At 38.3% G+C, this 24,826-nt stretch overlaps 1 protein-coding gene across 4 annotated transcripts in view; it reads left to right on the top strand.

The window, feature by feature from the left end:
* Positions 1 to 24,826, top strand: part of CRPPA (CDP-L-ribitol pyrophosphorylase A) — a 366,781-nt gene that overhangs the window by 175,247 nt on the left and 166,708 nt on the right. For 2 of the 4 annotated variants that reach the window (XM_055420523.2, XM_055420524.2), the window contains exons 7-8: positions 15,108 to 15,182; positions 15,642 to 15,734. In XM_055420523.2, the coding sequence (XP_055276498.1) occupies positions 15,108 to 15,182; positions 15,642 to 15,734 (168 nt within the window). Of the gene's footprint in view, positions 1 to 15,107; positions 15,183 to 15,641; positions 15,735 to 18,039; positions 24,482 to 24,826 lie in introns of those variants that run through there. The other 2 variants (XM_055420527.2, XM_055420525.2) reach the window with 2 other exon arrangements.

Here is a 24,826-nt window from a genome sequence, read left to right as displayed (position 1 = left end):
ACACGGGTTCTATCCCTAGGTCGGGAAGATCCCCTGGAGGAAGAAATGGCACCCTACTCCAGTATTCTTGCCTGGATAATCCTGTGGGCAGAGGAGCCTGGTGGGCTGCAGTCCATGGGGTCCCAGGGAGCAGGACATGACTGAGGGTGATGCACATGTGTAAGTCAGTCCCAAACTCCCCCGCCCCTTCCCCTTGGTAGCCATCAGGGTGTGTACTGCATCTGTGACTCTACTTCCATTTTGTAGATGAGTTTATTTGTATACTTTTTTGTTTAGATTCCACATATAAGCGATATCACATAGACCTTATCTAATCATTTTGAACACACTTGTTGTATTTGTGGTGTGTTATTTTAAACACTTGTCTGATAAAATGCATTTTTTAAAGCTCAATTTTAATATTCTTTTGTTTCCAAGTAACTCTGCTTAAATCTTCAAGTTGTTAGAATGTTATTTCTTTTAATGTCAGCTACTGATTGAAGATCAAAAACCGGAACTATCCATCTAATCCAGGGTATTGCAGTTATTATGTTATTAAAATTTTGGTACAGATAATTCTTTGTTCTGGGGGCTGACCTTTGTGTGCCTTGCAGAATATGTAATAGCATCCCTGTCTTAGGCTTCCCTGGTGGCTCAGTGATTAAAAAAAAAAAAAAATCCACCTGCCAATGCAGGATATGCATGTTCGATCCCTGAGTCAGGAAGACCCCCCTGGAGAAGTGAATGGCTACCCACTCCAGTATTCTTGCCTGGGAAATCCCCTGGACAAAGGTACTGGTGGACTAGAGTCCACAGGGTCTCAAAGAGTCAGAAACTGTGTTCTAATGCTACTCTGTATATATCTGAGCAGTGTCTCTGTTGCTTAGACTCAAAATTTTATAAGTATAAATTTGATTATACTGTAAATTTGCTAAGGATTTGAGGGAAAATACAATTGAAATAATGAATTCTTTCATTTTTGTTACTTAGTTTGCCATACTGATAGATTTAATAAAAGACACAGGTAACTTATTTTAGATGCTTAAGAAAGGCAATACCTTCAGTAGAGTCAAGGTTACTCTCTGTTGGTTAGATGAAGGTATATTCCTTGGTGAATTTGTCTTCTGGGAATGAGACAGGACTTTCAGATTATATAACTGCTCGTTTCTTCATTGTGATCCATGAACCAATTATAGCAACATTGCCTGATAGCTTGTTAGGAATGCAGATTCTTAGCTCCCATTTCACATCTGCTTCTGCTGCTGCTGCTGCTAAGTCACTTCAGTCATGTCCGACTCTGTGCGACCCCGTAGATGGCAACACACCAGGCTCTCCTGTTCCTGGGATTCTCCTGTCCCCACTGGAGTGGGTTGCCCTTTCCTTCTCCAATGCATGAAAGGAATAAAAATCTGTATTTTTAATGAGATTCCCAGGGTTTCTTATGCAGATCAAATTTGGAGAAGCACGGGTCTTAACTTTATTTTGGTTAATTTTATTTTTCCAGCATGATCTCCTTGAGGATAGAAACTGTCTAGTCTGTTGCTATGGTTTCAACGTGCAGTCTAGCATCTGGCTCAGAGTTCTTAATAAATACTTATTGGTTAAGTGAATGAAACTAACCTATGCTAATCCAATAATAGGAGGGTACCCTACTTTTTGTGACTTGAACAAAATTTTAAATTAGGACAGATTAGATTTGTTTATGTCAGCTTGCCAATTCTCAGCTTGCAAATGTTTCATATATTACTAAGAAACGTTAAGTGAAGTGAAAGTTGCTCAGTCATGTTAGACTATTTGCAACCCCGTGGGCTACAGTCCGTGGAATTCCCCAGGTCAGAATACTGAAGTGGGTAGCCTTTCCCTTCTTCAGGGGATCTTCCCAACCCAGAGATCAAACCCAGGTCTCCTGCATTGCAGACAGACTCTTTACCAGCTGAGCCACAAGGGAAGCCTAGGAAATGCAGGGTGGTCATATTACTGTGCATACTTTTTTAAACATATCATCCTTTATCATATACAAAATGGATAATATTTTTAACATATGCCTGCCAAATATGATTTATGTGAACTGGTACCTACATACTACAGATTTTCCCGTTAGTTATATATAGTGTTACGTTCTGAACTATGGATGGAGGTTCATGACATTGTACAGGAGGGAGGGATCAAGATCATCCCCAAGAAAAAGAAATGTAAAAAGGCAAAATGGTTGTCTGAGGAGGCCTTACAAATAGATGTGAATAGAAGAGAAGCAAAAGGCAAAGGAGAAAAGCAAAGATATACCCATGTGAATGCAGAGTTCTGAAGAATAGTGAGGAGAGATAAGAAAGCCTTCCTCAGTGATCAAAGGAAAGAAATAGAGGAAAACAATAGAATGGGAAAGACTAGAGATCTCTTCAAGAAAATTAGAGATACCAAGGGAACATTCCATGCAAAGATGGGCACACTAAAGGACAGAAATGGTATGTACCTAACAGAAGCAGAAGATATTAAAAATATCTTCTTAATACACAGAAGAACTGTACCAAAAAGATCTTCATGACCCAGATAATCACGATAGTATGATCACTTACCTAGAGACAGATAGCTTGGAATGTGAAGTCAAGTGGGCCTTAGGAAGCATCACTGTGAACAAAACTAGTGGAGGTGATAGGATTACAGTTGAGCTATTTCAAATCCTGAAAGATGATGCTGTGAAAGTGCTACACTCAATATGCCAGCAAATTTGGAAAACTCAGCAGTGGCCACAGGACTGGAAAAGGTCAGTTTTCATTCCAATCCCAAAGAAAGGCAATGCCAAAGAATGTTCCAACTACCAAACAACTGCACTGATCTAACATGCTAGCAAAGTAATTCTCAAAATTCTCCAAGCCAGGCTTCAATAGTACATGAACCATGAACTTCCAGATGTTCAAGCTGGATCTAGAAAGGCAGAGGAACCAGAGATCAAATTGCCAACATCTGCTGGATCGTTGAAAAAGCAAGAGAGTTCCAGAAAAATGTCTACTTCTGTTTTATTGACTATGTCAAAGCCTTTGATTGTGTGGATCACAACAAACTGGAAAATTCTTAAAGAAATGGGAATGAATACCAGACCACCTGACCTGCCACCTGAGAAACTGTGTGAAGGTCAGGAAGCAACAGTTAGAACTGGACATGGAACAACAGACTGGTTCCAAATCAGGAAAGTAATATGTCAAGGCTGTATATTTTCACCCTACTTATTTAACTTATATGCAGGGTACATCATGAGAAATGCTGGGCTGGAGGAAGCACAAGCTGGAATCAAGATTTCCTGGAGAAATATCAATAACCTCAGATATGCAGATGACATCACCCTTATGGCAGAAAGGAAAGAAGAATTAAATAGCCTCTTGATGAAAATGAAAGAGGAGAGTACAAATTTTGGCTTAAAACTCAACCTTCAGAAAACTAAGATCATGGCATCTTGTCCCATCACTTCATGGCAAATAGATGGGAAAACAGCAAAAACAGTGACTTTATTTTTTGGGGTTCCAAAATCACTGCAGATGGTGACTGCAGCCATGAAATTAAAAGACACTTGCTCCTTGGAAGAAAAGCTATGACCAACCTAGACAGCATATTAAAACACAAAGACATTAGTTCAGTTCAGTCAGTTCAGTCGCTCAGTCATGTCTGACTCTTAACGACCCCATGAACCACAGCACGCCAGGCCTCCCTGTCCATCACCAACTCCTGGAGTTCACTCAAACTCATGTCCATCGAGTCAGTGATGCCATCCAGCCGTCTCATTCTCTGTCGTCTCCGTCTCCTCCTACCCCCAATCGCTCCCAGCATCAGTGTCTTTTCCAGTGAGTCAACTCGTTGCATGAGGTGGCCAGTGTATTGCAGTTTCAGCTTTAGCATCAGTCCCTCCAATGAACACCCAGGACTGATCTCCTCTAGAATGGACTGGTTGGATCTCCTTGCAGTCCAAGGGACTCTCAAGAGTTTTCTCCAGCACCAGAGTTCAAAAGCATCAATTCTTCGGCGATCAGCTTTCTTCACAGTCCAACTCTCACATCCATACATGACCACGGGAAAAACCATAGCCTTGACTAGACGGACCTTGGTTGGCAAAGTAATGTCTCTGCTTTTTGATATGCTATCTAGGCTGGTCATAACTTTCCTTCCAAGGAGTAAGCGTCTTTTAATTTCATGGCTGCAGTCAGCATCCGCAGTGATTTTGGAGCCCAAAAAAATAAAGTCTGACACTGTTTCGACTGTTTACCCATCTATTTCCCAAGAAGTGATGGGACCAGATGCCATGATCTTCGTTTTCTGAATGTTAAGCTTCAAGCCAACCTTTTCACTCTCCTCTTTCACTTTCAACAATAGCCCTTTGAGTTCCTCTTCACTTTCTGCCATAAGGGTGGTGTCATCTGCATATCTGAGGTGATTGATATTTCTCCAGGCCATCTTTATTCCAGCTTGTGCTTCTTCCAGCCCAGCGTTCCTCATGATGTACTCTGCATATAAGTTAAATAAGCAGGGTGACAATATACAACCTTGATGTACTCCTTTTCCTATTTGGAACCAGTCTGTTGTTCCATGTCCAGTTCTAACTGTTGCTTCCTGACCTGCATACAGGTTTCTCAAGAGGCAGGTCAGGTGGTCTGGGATTCCCATCTCTTTCAGAATGTTCCACAGTTTATTGTGATCCACACAGTCAAAGGCCTTGGCATAGTCAAAGAAGCAGAAATAGATGTTTTTCTGGAACTCTCTTGCTTTCTCCATGATCCAGCGGATGTTGGCAATTTGATCTCTGGTGCCTCTGCCTTTTCTAAAACCTGCTTGAACATCTGGAAGAACACGATTCACATATTGCTGAAGCCTAGCTTGGAGAATTTTGAGCATGACTTTACTAGCGTGTGAGATGAGTGCATTTGTGCGGTAGTTTGAGCATTCTTTGGCATTCCCTTTCTTTGGGATTGGAATGAAGACTGATCTTTTCCAGTCCTGTGGCCATTGCTGAGTTTTCCAAATTTGCTGGCATATTGAGTGCAGCATTTTCACAGAGTCATCTTTTAGGATTTAAAATAGCTCAATTGGAATTCCATCACCTCCACTAGCTTTCTTCGTAGTGATGCTGTCTAAGGCCCACTTGACTTCACATTCCAAGATGTCTGGTTCCAGGTGAGTGATCACGCCATCGTGATTATCTTCATCGTGAAGATCTTTTTTGTACAGTTCTTCTGTGCATTCTTGCCGCCTCTTCTTAATATCTTCTGCTTCTGTTAAGTCCATACCATTTCTGTCCTTTATTGAGCCCGTCTTTGCATGAAATGTTCCCTTGATATCTCTGATTTTCTTGAAAAGATCTCTTGTTTTCCCTATTCTGTTGTTTTCCAATATTTCTTTGCATTGATCTCTGAGGAAGGCTTTCTTATCTCTCCTTGCTATTCTTTGGATCTCTGTATTCAGATGCTTATATCTTTCCTTTCCTCCTTTACTATTCGCTTCTCTTCTTTTCACAGCTATTTGTAAGGCCTCCTCAGACAGCCATTTTGCTTTTTTGCATTTCTTTTCCATGGGGATGGTCTTGGTCCCTGTCTCCTGTACAATGTCACGAACCTCCGTCCAGAGTTCATCAGGCACTCTATCAGATCTAGACCCTTAAATCTTTTTCTTACTTCCACTGTATAATCATAAGGGATTTGATGTATGTCGTATCTGAATGGTCTAGTGGTTTTCCCTACTTTCTTCAATTTCAGTCTGAATTTGGCAATAAGGAGTTCATGATCTGAGCCACAGTCAGCTCCTGGTCTTGTTTTTGCTAACTGTATAGAGCTTCTCCATCTTTGGCCGCAAAGAATATAATCAGTCTGATTTCGGTATTGACCATCTGGTGATGTCCATGTGTAGAGTCTTCTCTTGTGTTGTTGGAAGAGGGTGTTTGCTATGACCAGTGCGTTCTCTTGGCAAAACTCTATTAGCCTTTGCCTTGCTTCATTTCATGCTCCAAGGCCCAATTTGCCTATTACTCCAGGTGTTTCTTGACTTCCTACTTTTGCATTCCAGTCCCTTATAATGAAAAGGACATCTTTTTTGGGTGTTAGTTCTAAAAGGTCTTGTAGGTTTTCATAGAACTGTTCAACTTTGGCTTCTTCAGCATTACTGGTTGGGGCATAGACTTGGATTACTGTAATATTGAATGGTTTGCCTTGGAAACGAGCAGAAATCATTCTGTCATTTTTAAGATTGCATCCAAGTACTGCATTTCGGACTCTGTTGACCATGATGGCTACTCCATTTCTCCTAAGGGATTCCTGCCCACAGTAGTAGATATAATGGTCATCTGAGTTAAATTCACCCATTCCAGTTCATTTTAGTTCACTGATTCCTAGAATGTCGACGTTCACTCTTGTCATCTCCTGTTTGACCACTTCCAATTTGCCTTGATTCATGGACCTAACATTCCAGGTTCCTATGCAATATTGCTCTTTACAGCATCGGACCTTGCTTCTAGCATCAGTCACATCCACAACTGGATATTTGTTTTGATTTGGCTCCATCCCTTCATTCTTTCTGGAGTTATTTCTCCACTGATCTCCAGTAGCATACTGGGCACCTACCAACCTAGGGAATTCCTCATTCACTATCCTATCATTTTGCCTTTTGATACTGTTCCTGGGGTTCTCAAGGCAAGTATACTGAAGTGGTTTGCCATTCCCTTCTCCAGTGGACCACATTCTGTCAGACCTCTCCACCATGACCCATCCGTCTTGGGTGGCCCCACACGGCATGGCTTAGCTTCATTGAGTTAGACAGGACTTTGGTCCATATGATCAGATCAACTAGTTTTTTGTGATTATGATTTCAATGTGTCTCCCCTCTAATGCCCCCTCCCAATACCTACCCTCCTATTTGGGTTTCACTTACCTTGGTCATGGAGTATCTCTTCACAGCTGCTCCAGCAAAGTGCAGCTGCTGTACCTTACCTTGGACGAGGGGTATCTCCAAGACGTGGGACAGCACCTCTCGGCCACCACCCTAACCTTGGGCGTGGGGTAGCTCCTCTTGGCCACGATTCTGCACGTGGCCGGTTGCGCTGGAGCCCGCCCGTCTCTCCTGTCTGCGCCGCTGGAGCCGGCGTCTCTCGCGTCAAAGGTCCGTCTAGTCAAATCTATAGTTTTTGTAGTAGTCACGTATGGATGTGAGATTTGGACTATAAAGAAAGTTGAGCGTCGAAGAATTGATGGTTTTGAACTGTGGTGTTTGAGAAGACTCTTGAGAGTCGCTTGGACTGCAAGGAGATCCAGTCATTCCATTCTAAATGAAATCTGTTCTGAATATTCATTGGAAGTACTGATGCTGAAACTGCAGGTCCAGTGCTTTGGACACCTGATGAGACAAACTGACTCATTTGAAAAGACCCTAATGCTGGGAAAGATTGAAGGTGGGAGGGGAAGGGGATGACAGAGGATGAGATGGTTAGATGGCATCACCGATTCAATGAACTTGAGTTTGAGTAAACTCCAGGTGTTGGTGATGGACACGGAGGCCTGGCGTGCTGCAGTCCATGGGGTCTCAAAGAGTCAGACACGACTGAGTGACTGAACTGAACCATGAGTTCAATCCCGAAAACATTTTCATCTTGCATAGCTGAAGCTTTGTACTCTTGGACCAACATCTGCCCCATATCCCCTAACCACTGGCCAGCACAGGATTGCAAGTTATTAATGTGATGTCTCCATAGTGAAAAGTGCATCTCTGTCTGATTCCCTTGTGTGTTTGTGTTTGTTAGTTGCTTAGTCGTGTCTGACTCTTTACAACCCCATAGACTATAGCTCACTAGGCCCCTCTGTCCATGGGGTTCTCCAGGCAAGAAAACTGGAGTGTGTTGCCATTTCCTTCTCCAAAAGGAACTATAGAAAGAGAGAGAGTCCGCTCAGTCGTGTCCAACTCTTTGCTACCCCATGGCCTGTAGCCTACCAGGCTTCTGCATCCATGGAATTTTCCAGGCAAGAGTACTAGACTGGGTTGCCATTTCCTTCTCCACTGATTCCTTTGTATATACCCACATATACCCACATTAGTGCCCTTGTTTGAATGGGATGGAGGTGAGAAATTGATGGATTCAGATTAAGAAATGATCCAGCTAATATAGTCTATAAAAAGAGGGCTGGCTTTCAGAAACACATTTTTGAACCTTGACTCATGGGACCTGAAACCAAAGCCTTTCATCCTTAGTTAAGCCTTAACTATTCTTGAAATGGAAAACGTTTTTTGGCAACCCAGCTTCCTTCCTAAGATCTCTACTTTAAATAGTATTTTGAATATGCAGATGTTTCCATTTTGTTAGTAGTAAATATTTTTGAAATTCTTATTTTTTTATGATGTAAGGAAAATATTTCATGGTGGTTTTTTTGGGGGGAAGTGGGGGTATGCTTTTTAAATTTTACTAAACACATTGGAAGGTTGTTTTAAATTTTGTTTAAATGTTCTTTGAACCAAAATATTTACAGAACAAGGAGTTCTAGCCAGCAGATTGTTCCATTTGTTGTGTTTGAATGTGGAAACATTAGGAATGACAGTTTAAGATGATGCCATAGAACATTTTCATAAACAGCCTAATAGCATTGTCTAAGGCTGTCTTTGTTTATTAAAGGTGTCAAAGTCTCCTCTGCTATATTTAGGTAAAATCTAAGTTTCTTTACTCAAGCATGGAAAATATTGTTTGTTTTCTGTTTGGGAGGAAAGCAGTATGACCAAATAAAAGAATTAAACTTCACTGGAAACAATTATTTTAAGAGTCTCAGTTTCAAGATGGAAAAAAATGTAGTTTGCTTTTTGCTTTTTTTTTTGAGGTGGGTTAAAAAAATGAAGGTCTGGAAAAGTGGGCAAGTTGCTCAATTCTCCATGGTACTTCAGCGGAGGCAGGGAATACTACCGGTGCCTATCATTCTATCGTTTTAAAACTCATCAGTTTGTGAAAATAACAATGAATAAGCTCTACAATGCATACTGAAAATCACAAAACACACAAATCTGATTTTAAAAACCTGGAAGAAGCCTCAAGACTCTCCTACCCCTCAAAATATTCTTACTCCTTTTGGTTCTGTAGAAAAGCTCAGTAAAAATCTGAATTCAAGAAGGTTAAAAATTGAAAAGACAATATTTCAAGAGTTTAATGGAATGAGAACTATGAAGACAGAGTGACAGTGTAATAGACATAATTAGTACATTAGCCATATAATACAGCAAAAGTCACTTATTATCACAGGGAAACTTGAGATAATAACAGTGTATTCAAAGTAAAAATTAAATGATAAATAATAGAGAATAGATGTGAATAATAATAAAAGCATCCAATATATGGACTGTATTTATGTAATATGTCAAGTAGACAAATGATATTATTTGGAAAGTTAGAAAAAAATTTCATTGAAATGCCTAACTGGTTCTGTAAAATGTAAAGGGTATATTTTCAGAAAAAAATGAGGAACAGCAATTGACAATTTAAATATGGTCTTATTCTGATTAAGATTTTGAACTTCCTCATAAAGAATTCTTCAGGTAGGTTCCTAGGAGCAAAGAACAAAAACAAAACCTATAGAAAGGAGGACATGCTGCCAGACGTCTCACACCTTCACAGTACTTACCATTCAGACACACACAATGAATCAGTGTCTGTGAACCTTGGAGGGAATGGAAGTGGAATCCAAGAATATTACCACCCCCAAGCTGTCATTTAATTAGACAACAGGAAAAACCTTCATATGTAACTTCTGTGTCTATTTTCTACTACAACTGTTGAAGCTGAAATCTACCCCCGCCCCCAGAGTGGTGAATAGAGAGTGAGTAAAGGACACACGGACTTGAAGCGTCAGGACAACGCTCTGTGTTTGAACGTAGTTGTGCGGAGACGAGAAATCTTTGAGGAAAAGTGTGAATTGAACTTTTATTCCCAGATAAGCTCTTCTTCCAGAATAGAAGGAAACACTCAGTGAACGTAAAAACGTCGAGGCTTGTATTAAAAAACAAACAAAAAACTACTTGCAACTGAAGTTCATCAAATAGAGAAGTGAGTTAATATGAATTTATAAATGGAGAGATTTTGTTTAAAGCTGGTGTCTTGAGCATAGATATATTATGTCAACTTGTGTGAATTATGGCTATAGAATAGGCTATGAATCTAATAAGCCTTGTCAGGATAAAAGTATGATGGACCAGAACTAGACTGTGGGCAGAATTACAATATGTTATTTCTTTCTCTATCCTAGAAGGAAATCAGTTAACACTGACTTACACATGAAGTGTGTTGCCATTGAAAGTCCAGTGTCCTCAACCGGTTTTTGACATCTTAACGTTTAGGAAAAGCTCCCTGGAGGTGAAGAATAATTTGAAGTTTAGAAGCAATTTCAGGTTTATTATGTTTAAGGGTTTTGTTGTTGTGTTTTTTTTTTTTTGCTAACACTAAAGAATTTTTATATGACATGCATATGGTTGCGTTTTTTTCTCTTCCTTCGTCCGTTTGTCCTAGCAGCTTCCTGCATGTATTATTAATAGATGACTGTTGAAATGATACTTATCCAATGCTCAGGGTAATTATTTCTAGGTGGTGTTATTTTTGGATTTTTTTTTTTTACCTTTTTAAAAAACTTCCATGTAGTTGATTTTAAGAACATATCCCTTTTTTCTTTTTTTGGAACAAGACTGCTAAATTAAAAAAAAACTATTTGTTGAGTATGTGCTAGTGGTTACAAACATGTTTCTGTCCTCAGAGACCCCATTCCCTGTACTCAAGGATTTTATCAATTTTAATACTTGAAAAGCTAAATTGGAATATCCCTCATATTCTTGTCCTAGATCTTATTTTATATATCTCCAAAAGAAAAGTTTTTTTAAGTAAGTCATTTTTTTTGAGTTCAGAATTCACTCATATTTGCTGAAGTTAAGATACATGGTTGCCTTATTTCATTATCTGTCAAGTCAGAAACTAGACAGGATCTGAGGATTATATTCATTTTGTATGCAAACACACATGTCGATGTTGTAAATATTGGCAAAAGACATGAAACTCCAGTCAGTGAAAAGAGTTTGTTAGGACTATAGCAGTAAGGAGAATAGCAGAGCAGCACTGATTTTCTGAATTGCAATTCCTCCAGGGAAATGTCAGTAGAGATGGATGTTGTTAGGCAGTGGAGCATGTTAAAAAAGAATCTTCTTATTGAGAAGCACTGCTGTTATACTGGGACTGCTGCTTAACGAGCCTATTCTCCTCTTACAAGAGAGACGTTGTCTTTATTACTCTAGAATTCCAAGCAGATCTTCTCTATAGAGAGATGTCTTTACTTTCTAGAACACAAGCAAATTTGCTCCAAGAAGGTTTTGCCCGTTTTTGAAAGTCTGCCTGCTATATGAACATCCTTGAAAAGCCAGTTTGGTGTATACTAGCTATTCATGCCTTTTAAAATGTTTGGATACGGAGAGACCCCTGAAAAATAATCTCCCTGTAATATCTAGAAGATGAAACTTCTTGAACAAACTCAGTGTTACACAGTGCAAGCTGTTTTCGTCTCTGTTTTACTATGGCAGTATTTTGTTGCTGTCTTTTTTTAAAATTAATGTTCTCTCTGAAATATCTACTCAAGAACTTTAAACAAAAATAAAATTTTTGAAATTTATGAGCCACGTAATTTCTATAGCATAGTCAAGACCTCAAACCTTTACTTCTCTTTCTCATACATATACCTTGTCAAAATTAGGTAGAATTAAAGCTGAGTTCTCCTGAAGAGGCAATGCTTTTTGAGCTACAGAGTTTCAGGTTTTATTATGGAACAAGCATTGTATTTTAGACTTATTATTTTCTTCATTCAACTAACTTTGTGTTTCTTTTATTAATCTTTTTCTGGTTCCTTTAGGTGCAAAGTTAGATTGTTTATTTGAGGTTGTTCTTGCTTTTTGAAGTAGGCCTGCATTACTATAACTATCTCTCCTAAAACCACTTTCACTGTATCCCTTAGACTTTGGAATGTTGTCTATTTTAATTTGTTTTAGATTATTTTTTGATTTCTTCTTTGATTTTTTTCATTGACCCATTGATTGATTAGTAGCTTTTGGTTTAGGTTTCACATTTTGTGGTTTCCCCCCCACCTCAGTTTCATTCTTGTAATTGATTTATAGTTTTATGCTGTTTGGATCAAAAAAGAATTAGTTTTTAATTTATTGAGACTTGTTTTATGATCTAATGTGTGATCTATCCTGGGGAAGGTTCCATGTGTACTTACAAGAATGTGTATTCTGCTGTTTGGGTGGTTGAAGGTCTGTACATATCTATTTAAGTTTATATGGTCTATTGTGTCTTTAAGACCAATATTTCCTTACTGATATTCTCTCTTATCTAAATATTGGTGTAAGTGGAGTGTTAAAGTCTATTATCATATTAGTGTTGATATCTTCCTGTATATGTGTTAATATTTGCTTTATGTACTTAGGTGCCCCTTTGTTGGGTGCATAGATATTTACAAGTGTTATATTATCTTGCTGGATTGATCCCTTTATCTTTATATAATGACCTTCTTTGTCTTTTGTTACATTTTTTGTTTTAAAAAATGTATACTTTGTTACATATTTTGTTTGATATGAGCATTGCTACTTTTTGTGTGTCTGTTTGTGTCTTTAGATATGAAATGAGTCACTTGAAGGTGACCTATAGATAAGTGACCTATAGATAAGTTTGGGTTTTTTAAAATCCTTTCAGCTACCCTGTGTCTTTTGATTGTAGCATTTAGTCCATTTAGATTGAAATGAGTATTGATTCAGTTCAGTTGCTCAGTCGTGTCCGACTCTCTGCGACCCCATGAATCACAGCACGCCAGGCCTCCCTGTCCATCACCAACCCCCGGAGTTCACTCAAACTCATGTCCACAGAGTCGGTGATGCCATCCAGCCATCTCATTCTCGGTCGTCCCCTTCTCCTTCCGCCCCCAACCTTTCCCAGCATCAGAGTCTTTTCCAGTGAGTCAACTCGCCGCATGAGGTGGCCAAAGTATTGCAGTTTCAGTTTTAGCATCAGTCCTTCCAGTGAACACCCAGGACTGATCTCCTTTAGAATGGACTGGTTGGATCTCCTTGCAGCCCAAGGGACTCTCAAGAGTCTTCTCCAACACCACAGTTCAAAAGCATCAATTCTTTGGCGATCAGCTTTCTTCACAGTCCAATTACTGTCATTTTGTGGTTTTCTGATTGGGCTTGTAGTTCTTAATCTCTTTCTTCTCTTGTTCTTTTCCCTTGTCGTTTGGTGACTCTGTTTAGTGTTATGTTTGGATTCCTTTCTCTTTATTTTTTGTGTATCTGTTAAAGGTTTTTGGCTTATGGTTACTGTGGTGGTTTAGGATTTTTGGTTGCTAAGTCGTGTCTGATTCTTGTGACTCCATGCACTGTAGCCCACCAGGCTCCCCTGTTCATGGGACTTCCTAGGCAAGAATGCTGGAATGGGTTGCCATTTCTTTTTCCAGGGGATCTTCCCAACCCAGGGATTGAACCTGGGTCTTTGCATTGCAGGTTGATTCTTTACTGACTGAGCCACCAGGGAAGCCCATGAGGTTCATGGTGGCTACCATGAAATTCATATATGACAAACTATGTGTGTAGTAGTCTAAGTTGATGGTGGCTTAAGTCCAAATTCATTCTAAAAGCACAGCATTTTATTCTTACTCGTGTTTTATGTTTTTGATGTTGTATTTTATATCTTTTTACTTTGGGTATCACTTAAATATTTTAGATACAGATGATTTTACTACTTTTGTTTTTTAATCTTCATACTAGCTATATAGGTGGTTGATCTACTACCTTTACTATATGTTTGCTTTGTAGTGAGTTTTTCCTTCATAAATTTCTGGTTTCTAGCTGTGGCATTTTACATTTAAAGAATTCCACTTAACATTTCTTGTAAGGCCAGTTTTGTGGTGACAGACTGTTTTAGCTTTTGCTAGTGGAAAACTCAAGTATCTCTCTTTCAATTTTGAATCATAATCTTGCCAGGTAGAGTATTCTTGGTTGTAAGTTTTCTCCTTTCTGTACTTTGAATATATCATGCTAGTTGCTTCTGGGGCTATAAATTTCAGCTGAAAAAAATAGTTGATACTCTTATGGAGCTTCTCTTATATATAACTAATTGATTTTCTTGAGCTGATTTTAAGATTCTCTCTTTATCTTTGAATTTTGACATTTTAATTATAATGTGTGTTGGTATACATCTCTTTGGATTCATTTTGCTTGGTATTTTCTATACTTCCTGGACATGGGTGTCTGTTTTCTTCCCCAGATTTAGGAAGTTTTCAGACGTTTTTTCAAGCCAGGTATGATGGCAGCTTTTCTTTCTGGTGCAGGCCCCTCTGCCCAGGCTGGGGAATCCAATGTGGGGCTCAGACTCCAAGCTGCTCAGGGGGGACCTTCACGTTTGCAGTAGTCCTCCTGCATATGGAGTGAGACACCAGGAGTGGGGGTTCTGACCAGACTGCCCTCTGCCTGTCCCCACCTGTCTTGATGCAGCCTTTTCTTTATACCCTTGGTTGTAGAAAGTCTGTTCTGCTAATGTTCAAGTTGTTCTCAGAGATAATTATTCTATATGTACCTGTAGTTTTGCCGTTTCATGGGAGGGGTAAGCTCAGGGTCTTCCTATTCTGACCCTCAGAATATAATCTCTTGTTGCTTTCCCTGTTTCTAGTCATTCCATATTTAGTGAAATCTCTTCTTTGTAACTGTAGTATTTAACATGCTTCCAGAATCTTTAAAAAAATCTCATCTAACCAACTTTTAAATTGTATTCAGTTATTTTCTGCAGTATATTTTTATATTAAAAAAGCCAGACTATTTACCTAGTCCTAAATATATCTTGAGCTTTTTCTACCTCTTTTTATCTAAAACAGTTTCCTATATCCTTATTTGCTACAATAATATTAACTATTTATGGACTATTTCAAATGCCTTTTTTTTTTTAGCCTCAGAAACTTAAGTCCGAGTTATTTCGATTTTATATATGGTCCTTGGCTTTATGTACCTATAGAAATTTTGTGTTCATAAAGTTGTCTATCTTCATGTTTGGTTTTCTATAAATGTTTGTAAACTCTTTTTTCCTGTATGTATGTTCTTTGTCCTAGCATGTAAAAGTCACATCTGGCCAAGATCTTCAGCAAATCATCTTAGAGCAATGCTACAATTTTGTTTGTGTGAATGTAAGTAGTAAATACAAGTTGATTGAAAGTACTTGAGAATTTGTGTGAATGTAATGTGGAAGAGTACTTAGTTTTCTTGATTTTTAAATATTTGAATTTAAGATTTTGATAGGTGAGTTGTATTACTCAATATTTATTTCAAAATGTTATTTTTGTCTTTTGAAATAAGGAAATAACATTTTCTTACAACCTAATTCCCATAATGAGAAGAGAGTGATATTTCTTTAGACAGTATTTTCAAGTTTCTAATAAAAATTAGATAAAAAGACAGGTTTGAATTAATGAATTCTTTAAATTTTAATAGCTATAATCTTATGGGTATCAACATTGTTTGAAAATTTAAAATTAAGCTTGATAGATATTTTGAATGTTTAAATATTTAAAAGCTCTCCATTTTTCTCCTTGAATTAACTCTTAAGTCACTTCTTTTCACTTTCTTTTATTTTTCTGGTCTTTCAGGTTATGACCTCTGATTTTGAAGAAACCCAGCGGTTACTGAATATGCTGGAAGAGAGTAATCTTTCCATTTTATATCCTGTTGTGGTTATTTCAGTAAGTTAATTGATTCACTTTTCAAACTTGTGCTTTGTTCTTTGAAATTGAACTTTTCTTTTTAACAAAATTTCATCCGACTGAAGAAATCGAACTAAACCTAAATGAAGAAATTCTTCTTGGTGATTCTTGAATGTGCTTTCTTGTTCTGACTTCTCTAACTGCAGGTACTTAGTATTTCAGTTATTTGGTTGAACTGACAAATTTGAAAAACAATTTAATTCAACCTAGCAAAAATTTCATGTCTTTTCCTTCATTTGAATTGCAGAGTATATTGCTGAGTTGACCAGTTGTTTGAATAATGTGAAAGAACTTTATTTTAGTGTATCATCAGAGTGCTGTTAGAGAAGAAATCCCAAAGATAAACTAAACAATGGGGAAAAATCATATCCAATAAAATACTCTTACTTTTTGTCATCTTCTCTGTCCCATGGACAGCAAAAGTGGAATGAACAACCATTAAGAGAGAAGTCCTAGAAAAATGGCCCAGGAAAGTTTGAGAGATCTTTTCTTTGAAAGACTAAAGCTCTATGTTTAGTACAGAATTTACTTTTATTGGCTTTTAAAATTGTGTGGCAGAGAAGAATTTCAGAGAGCAAAACCAAGAAGTAATCAGATCAGAGCCCAGGCCTGAGGAGCCAGTCGATAAGAATCTGTAGTTAGCAGCGTTGCTGCGGGAAAGGATTCTAAACACGAAATTCTCAAAACAATTGCTTAGCAGTTGCTGAATTCTAATGCTCAGGCCTGTCCCATAGTGTGGAAATTTACCTTTTGTTAGGTGAGATTATTAATACAGAATAAAGAAAATTTGCACTAAAAATAAGTAGCTGTCAACAAAGCCGTGCGTGTAGAAATGAATTAGCAATTGGGGAAGTTTGATTATTTCGCGGGCCTGTTGTATTTGACTTCATGCCCTAAAGGTGAGTTCCACAGTTGCTGCTGACTGCGGAAATCCAAATTCCTCATGTGACTGATTTGAACAGAAATATGGATGTTTTCACTGAGGTTTTTAGGAACATCATGCAGTGTCCCAGTGCTGGAGGTCTCTCAGGCTCTATAGGATGGAGATAAAGGCAGAGTTCTGTTCGTCTCTGCATGTTAACTTGCTTAGAAGTTTCATTCACATCAACTCTTTGGCCGACTCTTTTGTGATCCCATGGATTGTAGTCCACCATGCTCCTTTGTCCATGGAGTTTTCTAGGCAAGACTACTGGAGTGGATTGGCATTTCCTCCTCCAGGGGATCTTCCTGACCCAAGGATCAAACCTGCATCTTCTATGTTTCCTGCATTGGAAGACGGCTTCTTTACTTCTGAGCCACCTGGGAAGCCTCATTTATATAATGTTCCCAGATATTCTTCTAAAGAGGCAGAACGGTACAGTAAAGAGAGGAAAGGCTTGAATTCAGAATACCTCGTTTCTTTGGTCAAGTGACTTCGCTTTTCTGAGACTTGCTTTCCTCCTTTTAGAAATGAGGCTACTACAGTGCTACTTTATTGTCAGGGTTAAAATGATTAAATATAGTTCATGTTACAGTCCTGGGCCTTTGGCAGCCACGCAGTGTTAGTTTCATTTAATAGCCTAGCTCTTGCTCTTTCCAGTTTGGATGAGATGAATCAGAGCTCACTGCTACTGCTCTAATCTGATTCCTGAGCTTCAGTTCTACATTGTTCAGCATTTTATTAGGTACTTCCATTTGATAACTCGACTATCCTCTCACAGCTAGTGTATCAGATCTATCACAAAACACATTCCCCATCAATTGACTTCTCTTAGCAGCAGTACTAGAGAAGGCAATGGCAAGCCACTCCAGTACTCTTGCCTAGAAAATCCCACGGATGGAGGAGCCTGGTGGGCTGCAGTCTGTGGGGTCGCTAAGGGTCGGACACGACTGAGCGACTTCACTTTCACTTTTCACTTTCACACATTGGAGAAGGAAATGGCAACCCACTCCAGTGTTCTTGCCTGGAGAATCCCAGGGAAGGGGGAGCCTGGTGGGCTTCCGTCTATGGGGTCACACAGAGTCGGACACGACTGAAGTGACTTAGCAGCAGCAGCAGCAGCAGCAGCAGCAGCAGCAGTACAGTTGTGGCAGGAACCCAGGTGGGAATCTGTGTCATCACTGAATTTTCCTCTGCTCCTTTCCTCTGCCTCTCTTCATCAAATACACACACATACTCTCTCTCTCACTCTCTCAAAGTTTTTAAGTTGTTAATTCTTATAGTTTATTGCTTCTCTTCTTTTCATAGGTATTTGTAAGGCCTCCTCAGACAACCATTTTGCCTTTTTGCATTTCTTTTTCTTAGGGATGGTCTTGATCCCTGCCTCCTGTACAGTGTCACGATGGGCATCTGGTCACATCACTTCATGGCGGTAGATGGGGAAGCAATGAAAAGAGTGACAGACTTTATTTTTTGGGCTCCAAAATCACTGTAGATGGTTACTGCAGCTATGAAATTAAAATATGATTACTCCTTGGAAGAAAAGTTATAACCAATCTAGACAGCATATTAAAAAGCAGAGACATTACTTTGCCAACAAAGGTCCGTCTAGTCAAAGGTATGGTTTTTCCAAGAGTCATGTATGCATGTGAGAGTTGGACTATAAAGAAAGCTGAGCACAGAAGAGTTGCTGGTTTTGAACTGTGGTGTTGGAGAAGACTCTTGAGAGTCCCTTGGACTGCAAGGACATTCAACCAGTCCATTCTGAAGGAGATCAATCCTGGGTGTTCATTGGAAGGACTGATGCTGAGGCTGAAACTGCAATACTTTGGCCACCTGATATGAAGAACTGACATTTGAAAAGACCCTGATATTGGGAAAGATTGAAAGCAGAAGGGGACGACAGAGGATGAGATGGTTGGATGGCATCACCGACTCGATGGATGTGAGTTTGAGTGAACTCTGGGAGTTGGTGATGGACAGGGAGGCCTGGCTTGCTGTGATTCATGGGGTCGCAAAGAGTTGGACACGACTGAGTGACTCTACTGAACTGAGCTGGTGGTTTATTGCAACTATTGTATCTCAGTCTAAGTCCTTTGTATTATTTCCATAAGTATTTGAATTCAGTTTTCTGTTGACCTTTGTGAAGTTCAATTTAATCCTAGTAAATGCCAGATATTTTTGGCTACCTAGCATTCTTTATCAAGCTAAGGGAAAAGATGGACAATTTTCTACTTAGGAAGGAAACGTCTATGAGAACTAGCTTTAGAATAGTATTTTTATAAGTCAGTATACTATAAAAATTGTACAATGTTCACTTTAAAGAGGACAGTTGTCACTCTATAATTAATATTTGCTTACCCACTATTTTCCCATTGCATAGGTAGAGTCAGCATGGTGATATTAGGGTTATTATTAAACTTCATAGGAAAATGTCATAAGAACACATCTAGAATTTGAATCCTTGGCGTGGAGCAAACCACTGGAAAGGTAAAGAATGCTGTCTTCTTTGAGAGCCAAGTAATTTGTCACCAGATTTTTGAATTGTCCTGTGAATAACTGTTAAAGGCTTCATCGGTTTTCCTTCTGATGCTCCTTTGCCTCCAGATTGTCAAAAGGTCACTTCAGTTTCCCTGTGACTTAAAATTTGGCAGAACCATTCAAATATTCCCAAAATAAATATCAATAGCTGTTCAGAAAATATTATAGTTGTAAAATAAAAGAGTCTAGATATCTGGGGACACAATTTTCACATTAATGAGAAAAATATATGCACACAGGTAGATACAGTGTATAGGTATGTAAGTGTAAATATATATGCAGACATATAAACATATATATGTAATTGAAAAGATATTATGTGATCCTTTTTTTTTTCTATTACATATATATGTATCGTTGTTATTCAGTCTTTCAGTCATGTCCAACTCTTTGAGACCCCATGGACTGCAGTATGCCAGGCTTCCCTGTCCTTTACCATGTCCCGGAGTTTGCTCAAACTCATGTCCATTTCATCATGATGAGTGATGCCATCCAACCATCTCAGCCTCTGTTGTCCCCTTCTCCTCCTGCCTTCAGTCTTTCCCACCATCAGGGTCTTTTCCAATATGTTGGTTTTTTGCATCAGGTGGCCCAAGTATTGGAGCTTCAACTTCAACATCGGTCCTTCCAATGAATATTCAGGACTAATTTCCTTTATGATTGACTGGTTTGATCTCCTTGCAGTCCAGGGAACCCTCAAGACTCTTTTCCAACACTGGAGTTCAAAAGCATCAATATATGTATATATGTCTGCAAAAGATATTATATGAACCACTTTTTGGCTTCTGTGGTGGCTCAATGGGTACAGAATCTGCCTGCAATGCAGGAGACACAGGAGATTTGGGTTTGATCCCTGGGTAAGGAAGATCCCTTGGAGGAGGAAATGACAACCCCACTCCAGTATTTTTGCCTGGGAAATCCCATGCACAGAGTAGCCTGGCAGCCTGCAGTCCATGGGTCACAAGAGTCAGACATGACTTTGCAACTCATCTATTATTATGTGAACCAGGCAGCTCCGAGGCTATGGTGTGTCTACTTTGCTTCTATCTGAATTACTTCTCTAGAAGATTAAACCAAGACAAAAAGTACCTTACCATGGGTTGTTTTTTTTTTTTTCTATAAGGCTTTTGTTAAGCACTCTTAAGTTCTAAGAAAAGTCCATTCCTTTGCTTCCCTCAACAGATGGATTTTATTCATTAGAAAATAAATGCAAAGTGACAGTTAGAGTCATCAAAAAGTATCTCCAATTTTATTCTGGGACAGTGTGATTCAATGGTTATTGAATCCGTGTGTAGAAAATGGCAACCCACTCAGGTATTCTTGCGTTGAAAATTCCACGAACAGAGGAGCCTGGTGGGCTACAGTCCTTGAGTTTGCAAATAGTCAGATATGACTCAGCGACTGAGCACAGAGCACATTATAAATGGTTACAGTCCTATTTTGTCTGGATGAAATTTAGTACAGCGGTTCATTTTTCCTGTACAGAGGTTTATCAACTTTGATTTTCAGTCCATCTGAAGAGGGGAAGACTTAGTAGGAGCCAGCCAGATGAAAAGTAAAGTTGTGGTTGAGTAGGTGTTTGTGAGGGTTTTTTCAACTAAGAGACTGTCTAGTTAAGGTTGTTGTTTGCAGTGTCATCATGTTTTACTGTATAGGGATGAATGTTCAGAAGAAATGGAACTGAAGGTCAGTTTAGCTGGGACATTTGTTTGGTGAAAACATTAGATCGTGTCCTCAGTGAAAAAAACTGACGTCAGACCTACAGTATTGATGAAGCCCATACGTCTCTTTAATTTTTTTAAATCTATTTTTAAACTGTTTTATTAAGATAAAATCTATACCATTTTTCCATACAAAATGTACGATTCAGTGTTTTCTTTTTTTTTCCATGTAATCGTAGGATTATGCAATCATCATCAAAGTCTAATTTTAAAACACACTTGTGCGCCCCTAGAAGGAACCCCATAATATCAGCAGTGAATCCCCATCCCCCCTCCTCCACCCTAGCAACCATAAATCTACTTTGTATATCTATGAATTTGCCTAATCTGGATTTTTCATATAAATGGAATTTTGCAATATATGGTCTTTTGTGACTCACATTTATCATAATGTTTTCAAGTTTAATCATGCTGGAGCAAGTATCAGCACCTCATTTTTTATTGCAGAATAATATTTCATTTTATCAAGGTAGCACATTTGGTTTATCTACCCATCAGTTAATAATATTTGAGTTTCCCCTTTTGATGAAGCCCACACGTCTCTTCTATTATATTCTCATGTAGACACAGTATTTTTGGAATTCCCTGTTAGCTGTCATTCAGTAGTCATTCAAAAGGTATATGTGGCTTCCTTCATCTGGAGCATTTACCTCTTGGAGGGAGCTAACTACTAAAGGAGTAGATAGGTAATGGTACTGGGTTCTAGGTATTTAGCATGATTAGGTTTTAGTTTTAGTTCTGCAGGAGTCTTGGTTTTTCAAAGATTAACTTCTCCCTGGCTTTTATGAAAGCAAAATGAGTTAGGAAATGCTTAGTGTAGGAGGGTTTTGTTTTTTAAGATAAACTGGCACAGGTAGAGGCTGCTGCTTTAAGATCTATGTAAAGAAAGGAGCAAAATTTTAGCATGAAGAGTAGGACAAGTAATTGGGGTTTTATTTTGGAAGAACTGAGATATTTATTAAGATAATTTTGTCTTCTGTTTTTAAAATTTAGGTTATGTTTGCAAAAATAAACTTTTTTGAATGATCTTATAAACATTTATATGGTAATATGTAATGACTTCCTTCAAGGACATCTTTGAATATTTTCAGTTTTGTAAAAAGTATTTATTACTATTGTGTTCAAAATACTTTTTTGGACCATCTGTTTGGTCATCCTTCTTATATTTTATGTATTTTAAGTAGCCTAATTTTGCCAGGTTCTTAATTGTTGATGATGTTAAGTATGATTTAAAGAGTTTAATCAACGTTAATTTGATCAACATAGAAAACCATTTGTTTTGGTAGGTATAACAATTGTAGTTATAGTCAATTATTAGAATTTTCCAAATTTCTATAGTTACCTGGAGACTGACAGATGGCAAAAGAGCTGCCGTCTTTAACGTGGGCAGAGATAGTTGGGTGGATCACTTTGTATGAATTCTCAGTGAAGTCTGTGTGCCTTAGGATGGCGTTTGTTATCCTATGCCACCTTTCAACTGTGAGCCCCTAGGAACACATATCTGGATAATAAGCACATCTTGTGCTAGTCTACTCTCTACCTGAAAGAAAAAAAAGTCTTTTCTAAACTAGAAAGTGGTTGACATGAAGGAATTTAAAAAATTTAGATCCCTTTCTGTGTTTTGTAACAAGAAAAACTTATGAACAGTAAAAAAAAAAAAAAAAAGCTTGCTTTCATAAAGTTGTGTAGGAATTGTGTTTAAGAATCCTTCTCAGATGTGATTTCTGATGCTGTTTAGTCTGTCACGTAAGTTATCAAGAGGCCAAGTGTTTTATCCTGAGTTGGCTGAAGCTTTTGTTAGCCTCTCTTTCTTGTGGTCACCAGGAAGTATATAGTACTAGTACTACCTTTTTCAGATTGCAGCTGTCAAGAGGGTCATCTGAAAGCTCTTTTTAGAATCATCCAAAACAGTAGCTTTCAACATGGGACGTGTTCATTTCTGTTTTCTACTCCTGTCGTTTGCTTTTGTTCACTGCTTACTTAATGATAAATATTTGGAAAAGGCAATAAAATAAATTTGCTAAAATTTATTATGTTTATTAAAATTTACTATTTGTCCATGGCGTCGCTACGAGTCAGACATGACTGAGCAACTTCACTTTCACTTTTCACTTTCACACATTGGAGAAGGAAATGGCAACCCACTCTAGTGTTCTTGCCTGGAGAATCCCAGGTACGGGGGAGCCTGGTGGGCTGCCGTCTATGGGGTCACACAGAGTTGGACACGACTGAAATGACTTAGCAGCAGCAGCAAACAAGCAAAAGGTAAAGTCACAAAATTTCTGATATAAAAATCACTTCAAAAAAACAACAGCCCTACATAGGCTTTTACTTAAACTGTATAAGACACTAAAGTGCTAAGAGTCTGAATCGTAGCCTGAACCTGCTTAGAAATTAGTGATCAGAGAGGTATTTTTTCCCCCAACAATGGAAAAGAGAGTTCAGGAGACAGAACTAACCAAAGTAATTTTCTGTCCAAGTTTATGTAAAGCCAGTTGTGAAACTGTCAACAAAATATTTTCCAGGTCCAAGAGGTAAAATAGAGATTCTAATTTATTTGGATCTGGCAAGATTTTCATAAAACATTCTTTAATACCACTGTCAGATGAGATTACGTGCACGCGGGCTCAGTCATTTCAGTCGTGTCTGACTTTGCGAACCCATGGACTACAGCCTGCCAGGCTCCTCTGTCCATGGGATTCTCCTGGCAGAAATACTGGAGTGGGTTACCATGCTCTTTTCCAAGGGATCTTCCCCACCCAGGAATCGAACCCAAGTCTCATGGCTCTCTTGCATTGCAGGCATATTCTTACTGCTGAACCACAGGGGAAGCCCCATCAGATGAGATTAAGGACAGTGTATTCTTACTTACTGCCTAAACATAGCTGATCATGTAATAGGCACCAGAGAAATGTTTAATTTTTAAAAGCAGAAGAAAATTGGATACAAATCTAAATGGAAATTTAAAATTGAGAAACCAAGCAAACTCTTTAATTTTACGTGATAAAACAGTTTATCACTTTCCACTGCAAAATGATTTTATGGTAATTATCTGGATGATTACTGTAGGATTCTACTTTCCTCTGATAATGTAGGCAGTCATTTTATTGGTGCTTTAGAAGAGATAGGAATCTTTTCATGAATTTACTTAAGCAAAAAACATAAATTCCCATATGGAATTTTAATGCTTTGAAAAACATAAATAAACTTTCAAAAGTGCCTAATTTAGTTCTGGTTCTCAGGAAGTAGCTTATTGACATAACAGATCAGAATACATGATCTTTAAAATAGTTCAAAATGTTTAATATTTGAACATGTCAGCAAATAAAAAAAAATAGAAAGCCAACATCAATCGACACTTGATACATTCACATCTGGGGAACTGTCACAGGGATGTAAATTGTTTCCAGAAGGTTCCACACTCACCAGGGGCAGAGCCAGGAACAGAATCAATCCAATGTGCAGTTTATCATATACACTTGTTACTCTTATGCTCTCATGAATGTGTTAAATAATAAGACGGAAAAAGATTAAAAATATGCATATACCCGAATATATGTGTTTAACGTTTCTTCCTAATAAAGAACAAATGACAATTGGAAAAACATATTGATGCCTTCTTTTAAATGCTAATAGTTTCTTACTTTAGCTTCACAGGGTACTGAGCCTTTATTGAAGTTAAATTATAAAAATCTGTGATCTTGTTAAATTTCTTAACAGAACCTATCATGTATATTTTTCACTTTCACTTCTTGTTCTATGTGTTTGTGTGAGATGTGTTTTTTGTTAAGAAGGTTTATTTTTGAGGTAAAATTTCTTACAAGACAAACAGAGTACTTCCTATTGTAATTCCTACTGCCTCCATATTGGGTTTACTTTTTACCAGGCAC

This window comes from Moschus berezovskii, chromosome 3 (assembly GCF_049115385.1).
Source record: "Moschus berezovskii isolate FMDL1 chromosome 3, NW_MosBer_1.0, whole genome shotgun sequence".
In the NCBI taxonomy this organism is placed as follows: domain Eukaryota; kingdom Metazoa; phylum Chordata; class Mammalia; order Artiodactyla; family Moschidae; genus Moschus; species Moschus berezovskii.
Note: the sequence above shows the minus strand (reverse complement) of the source record. Positions and strands in the feature narration are given on the sequence as shown.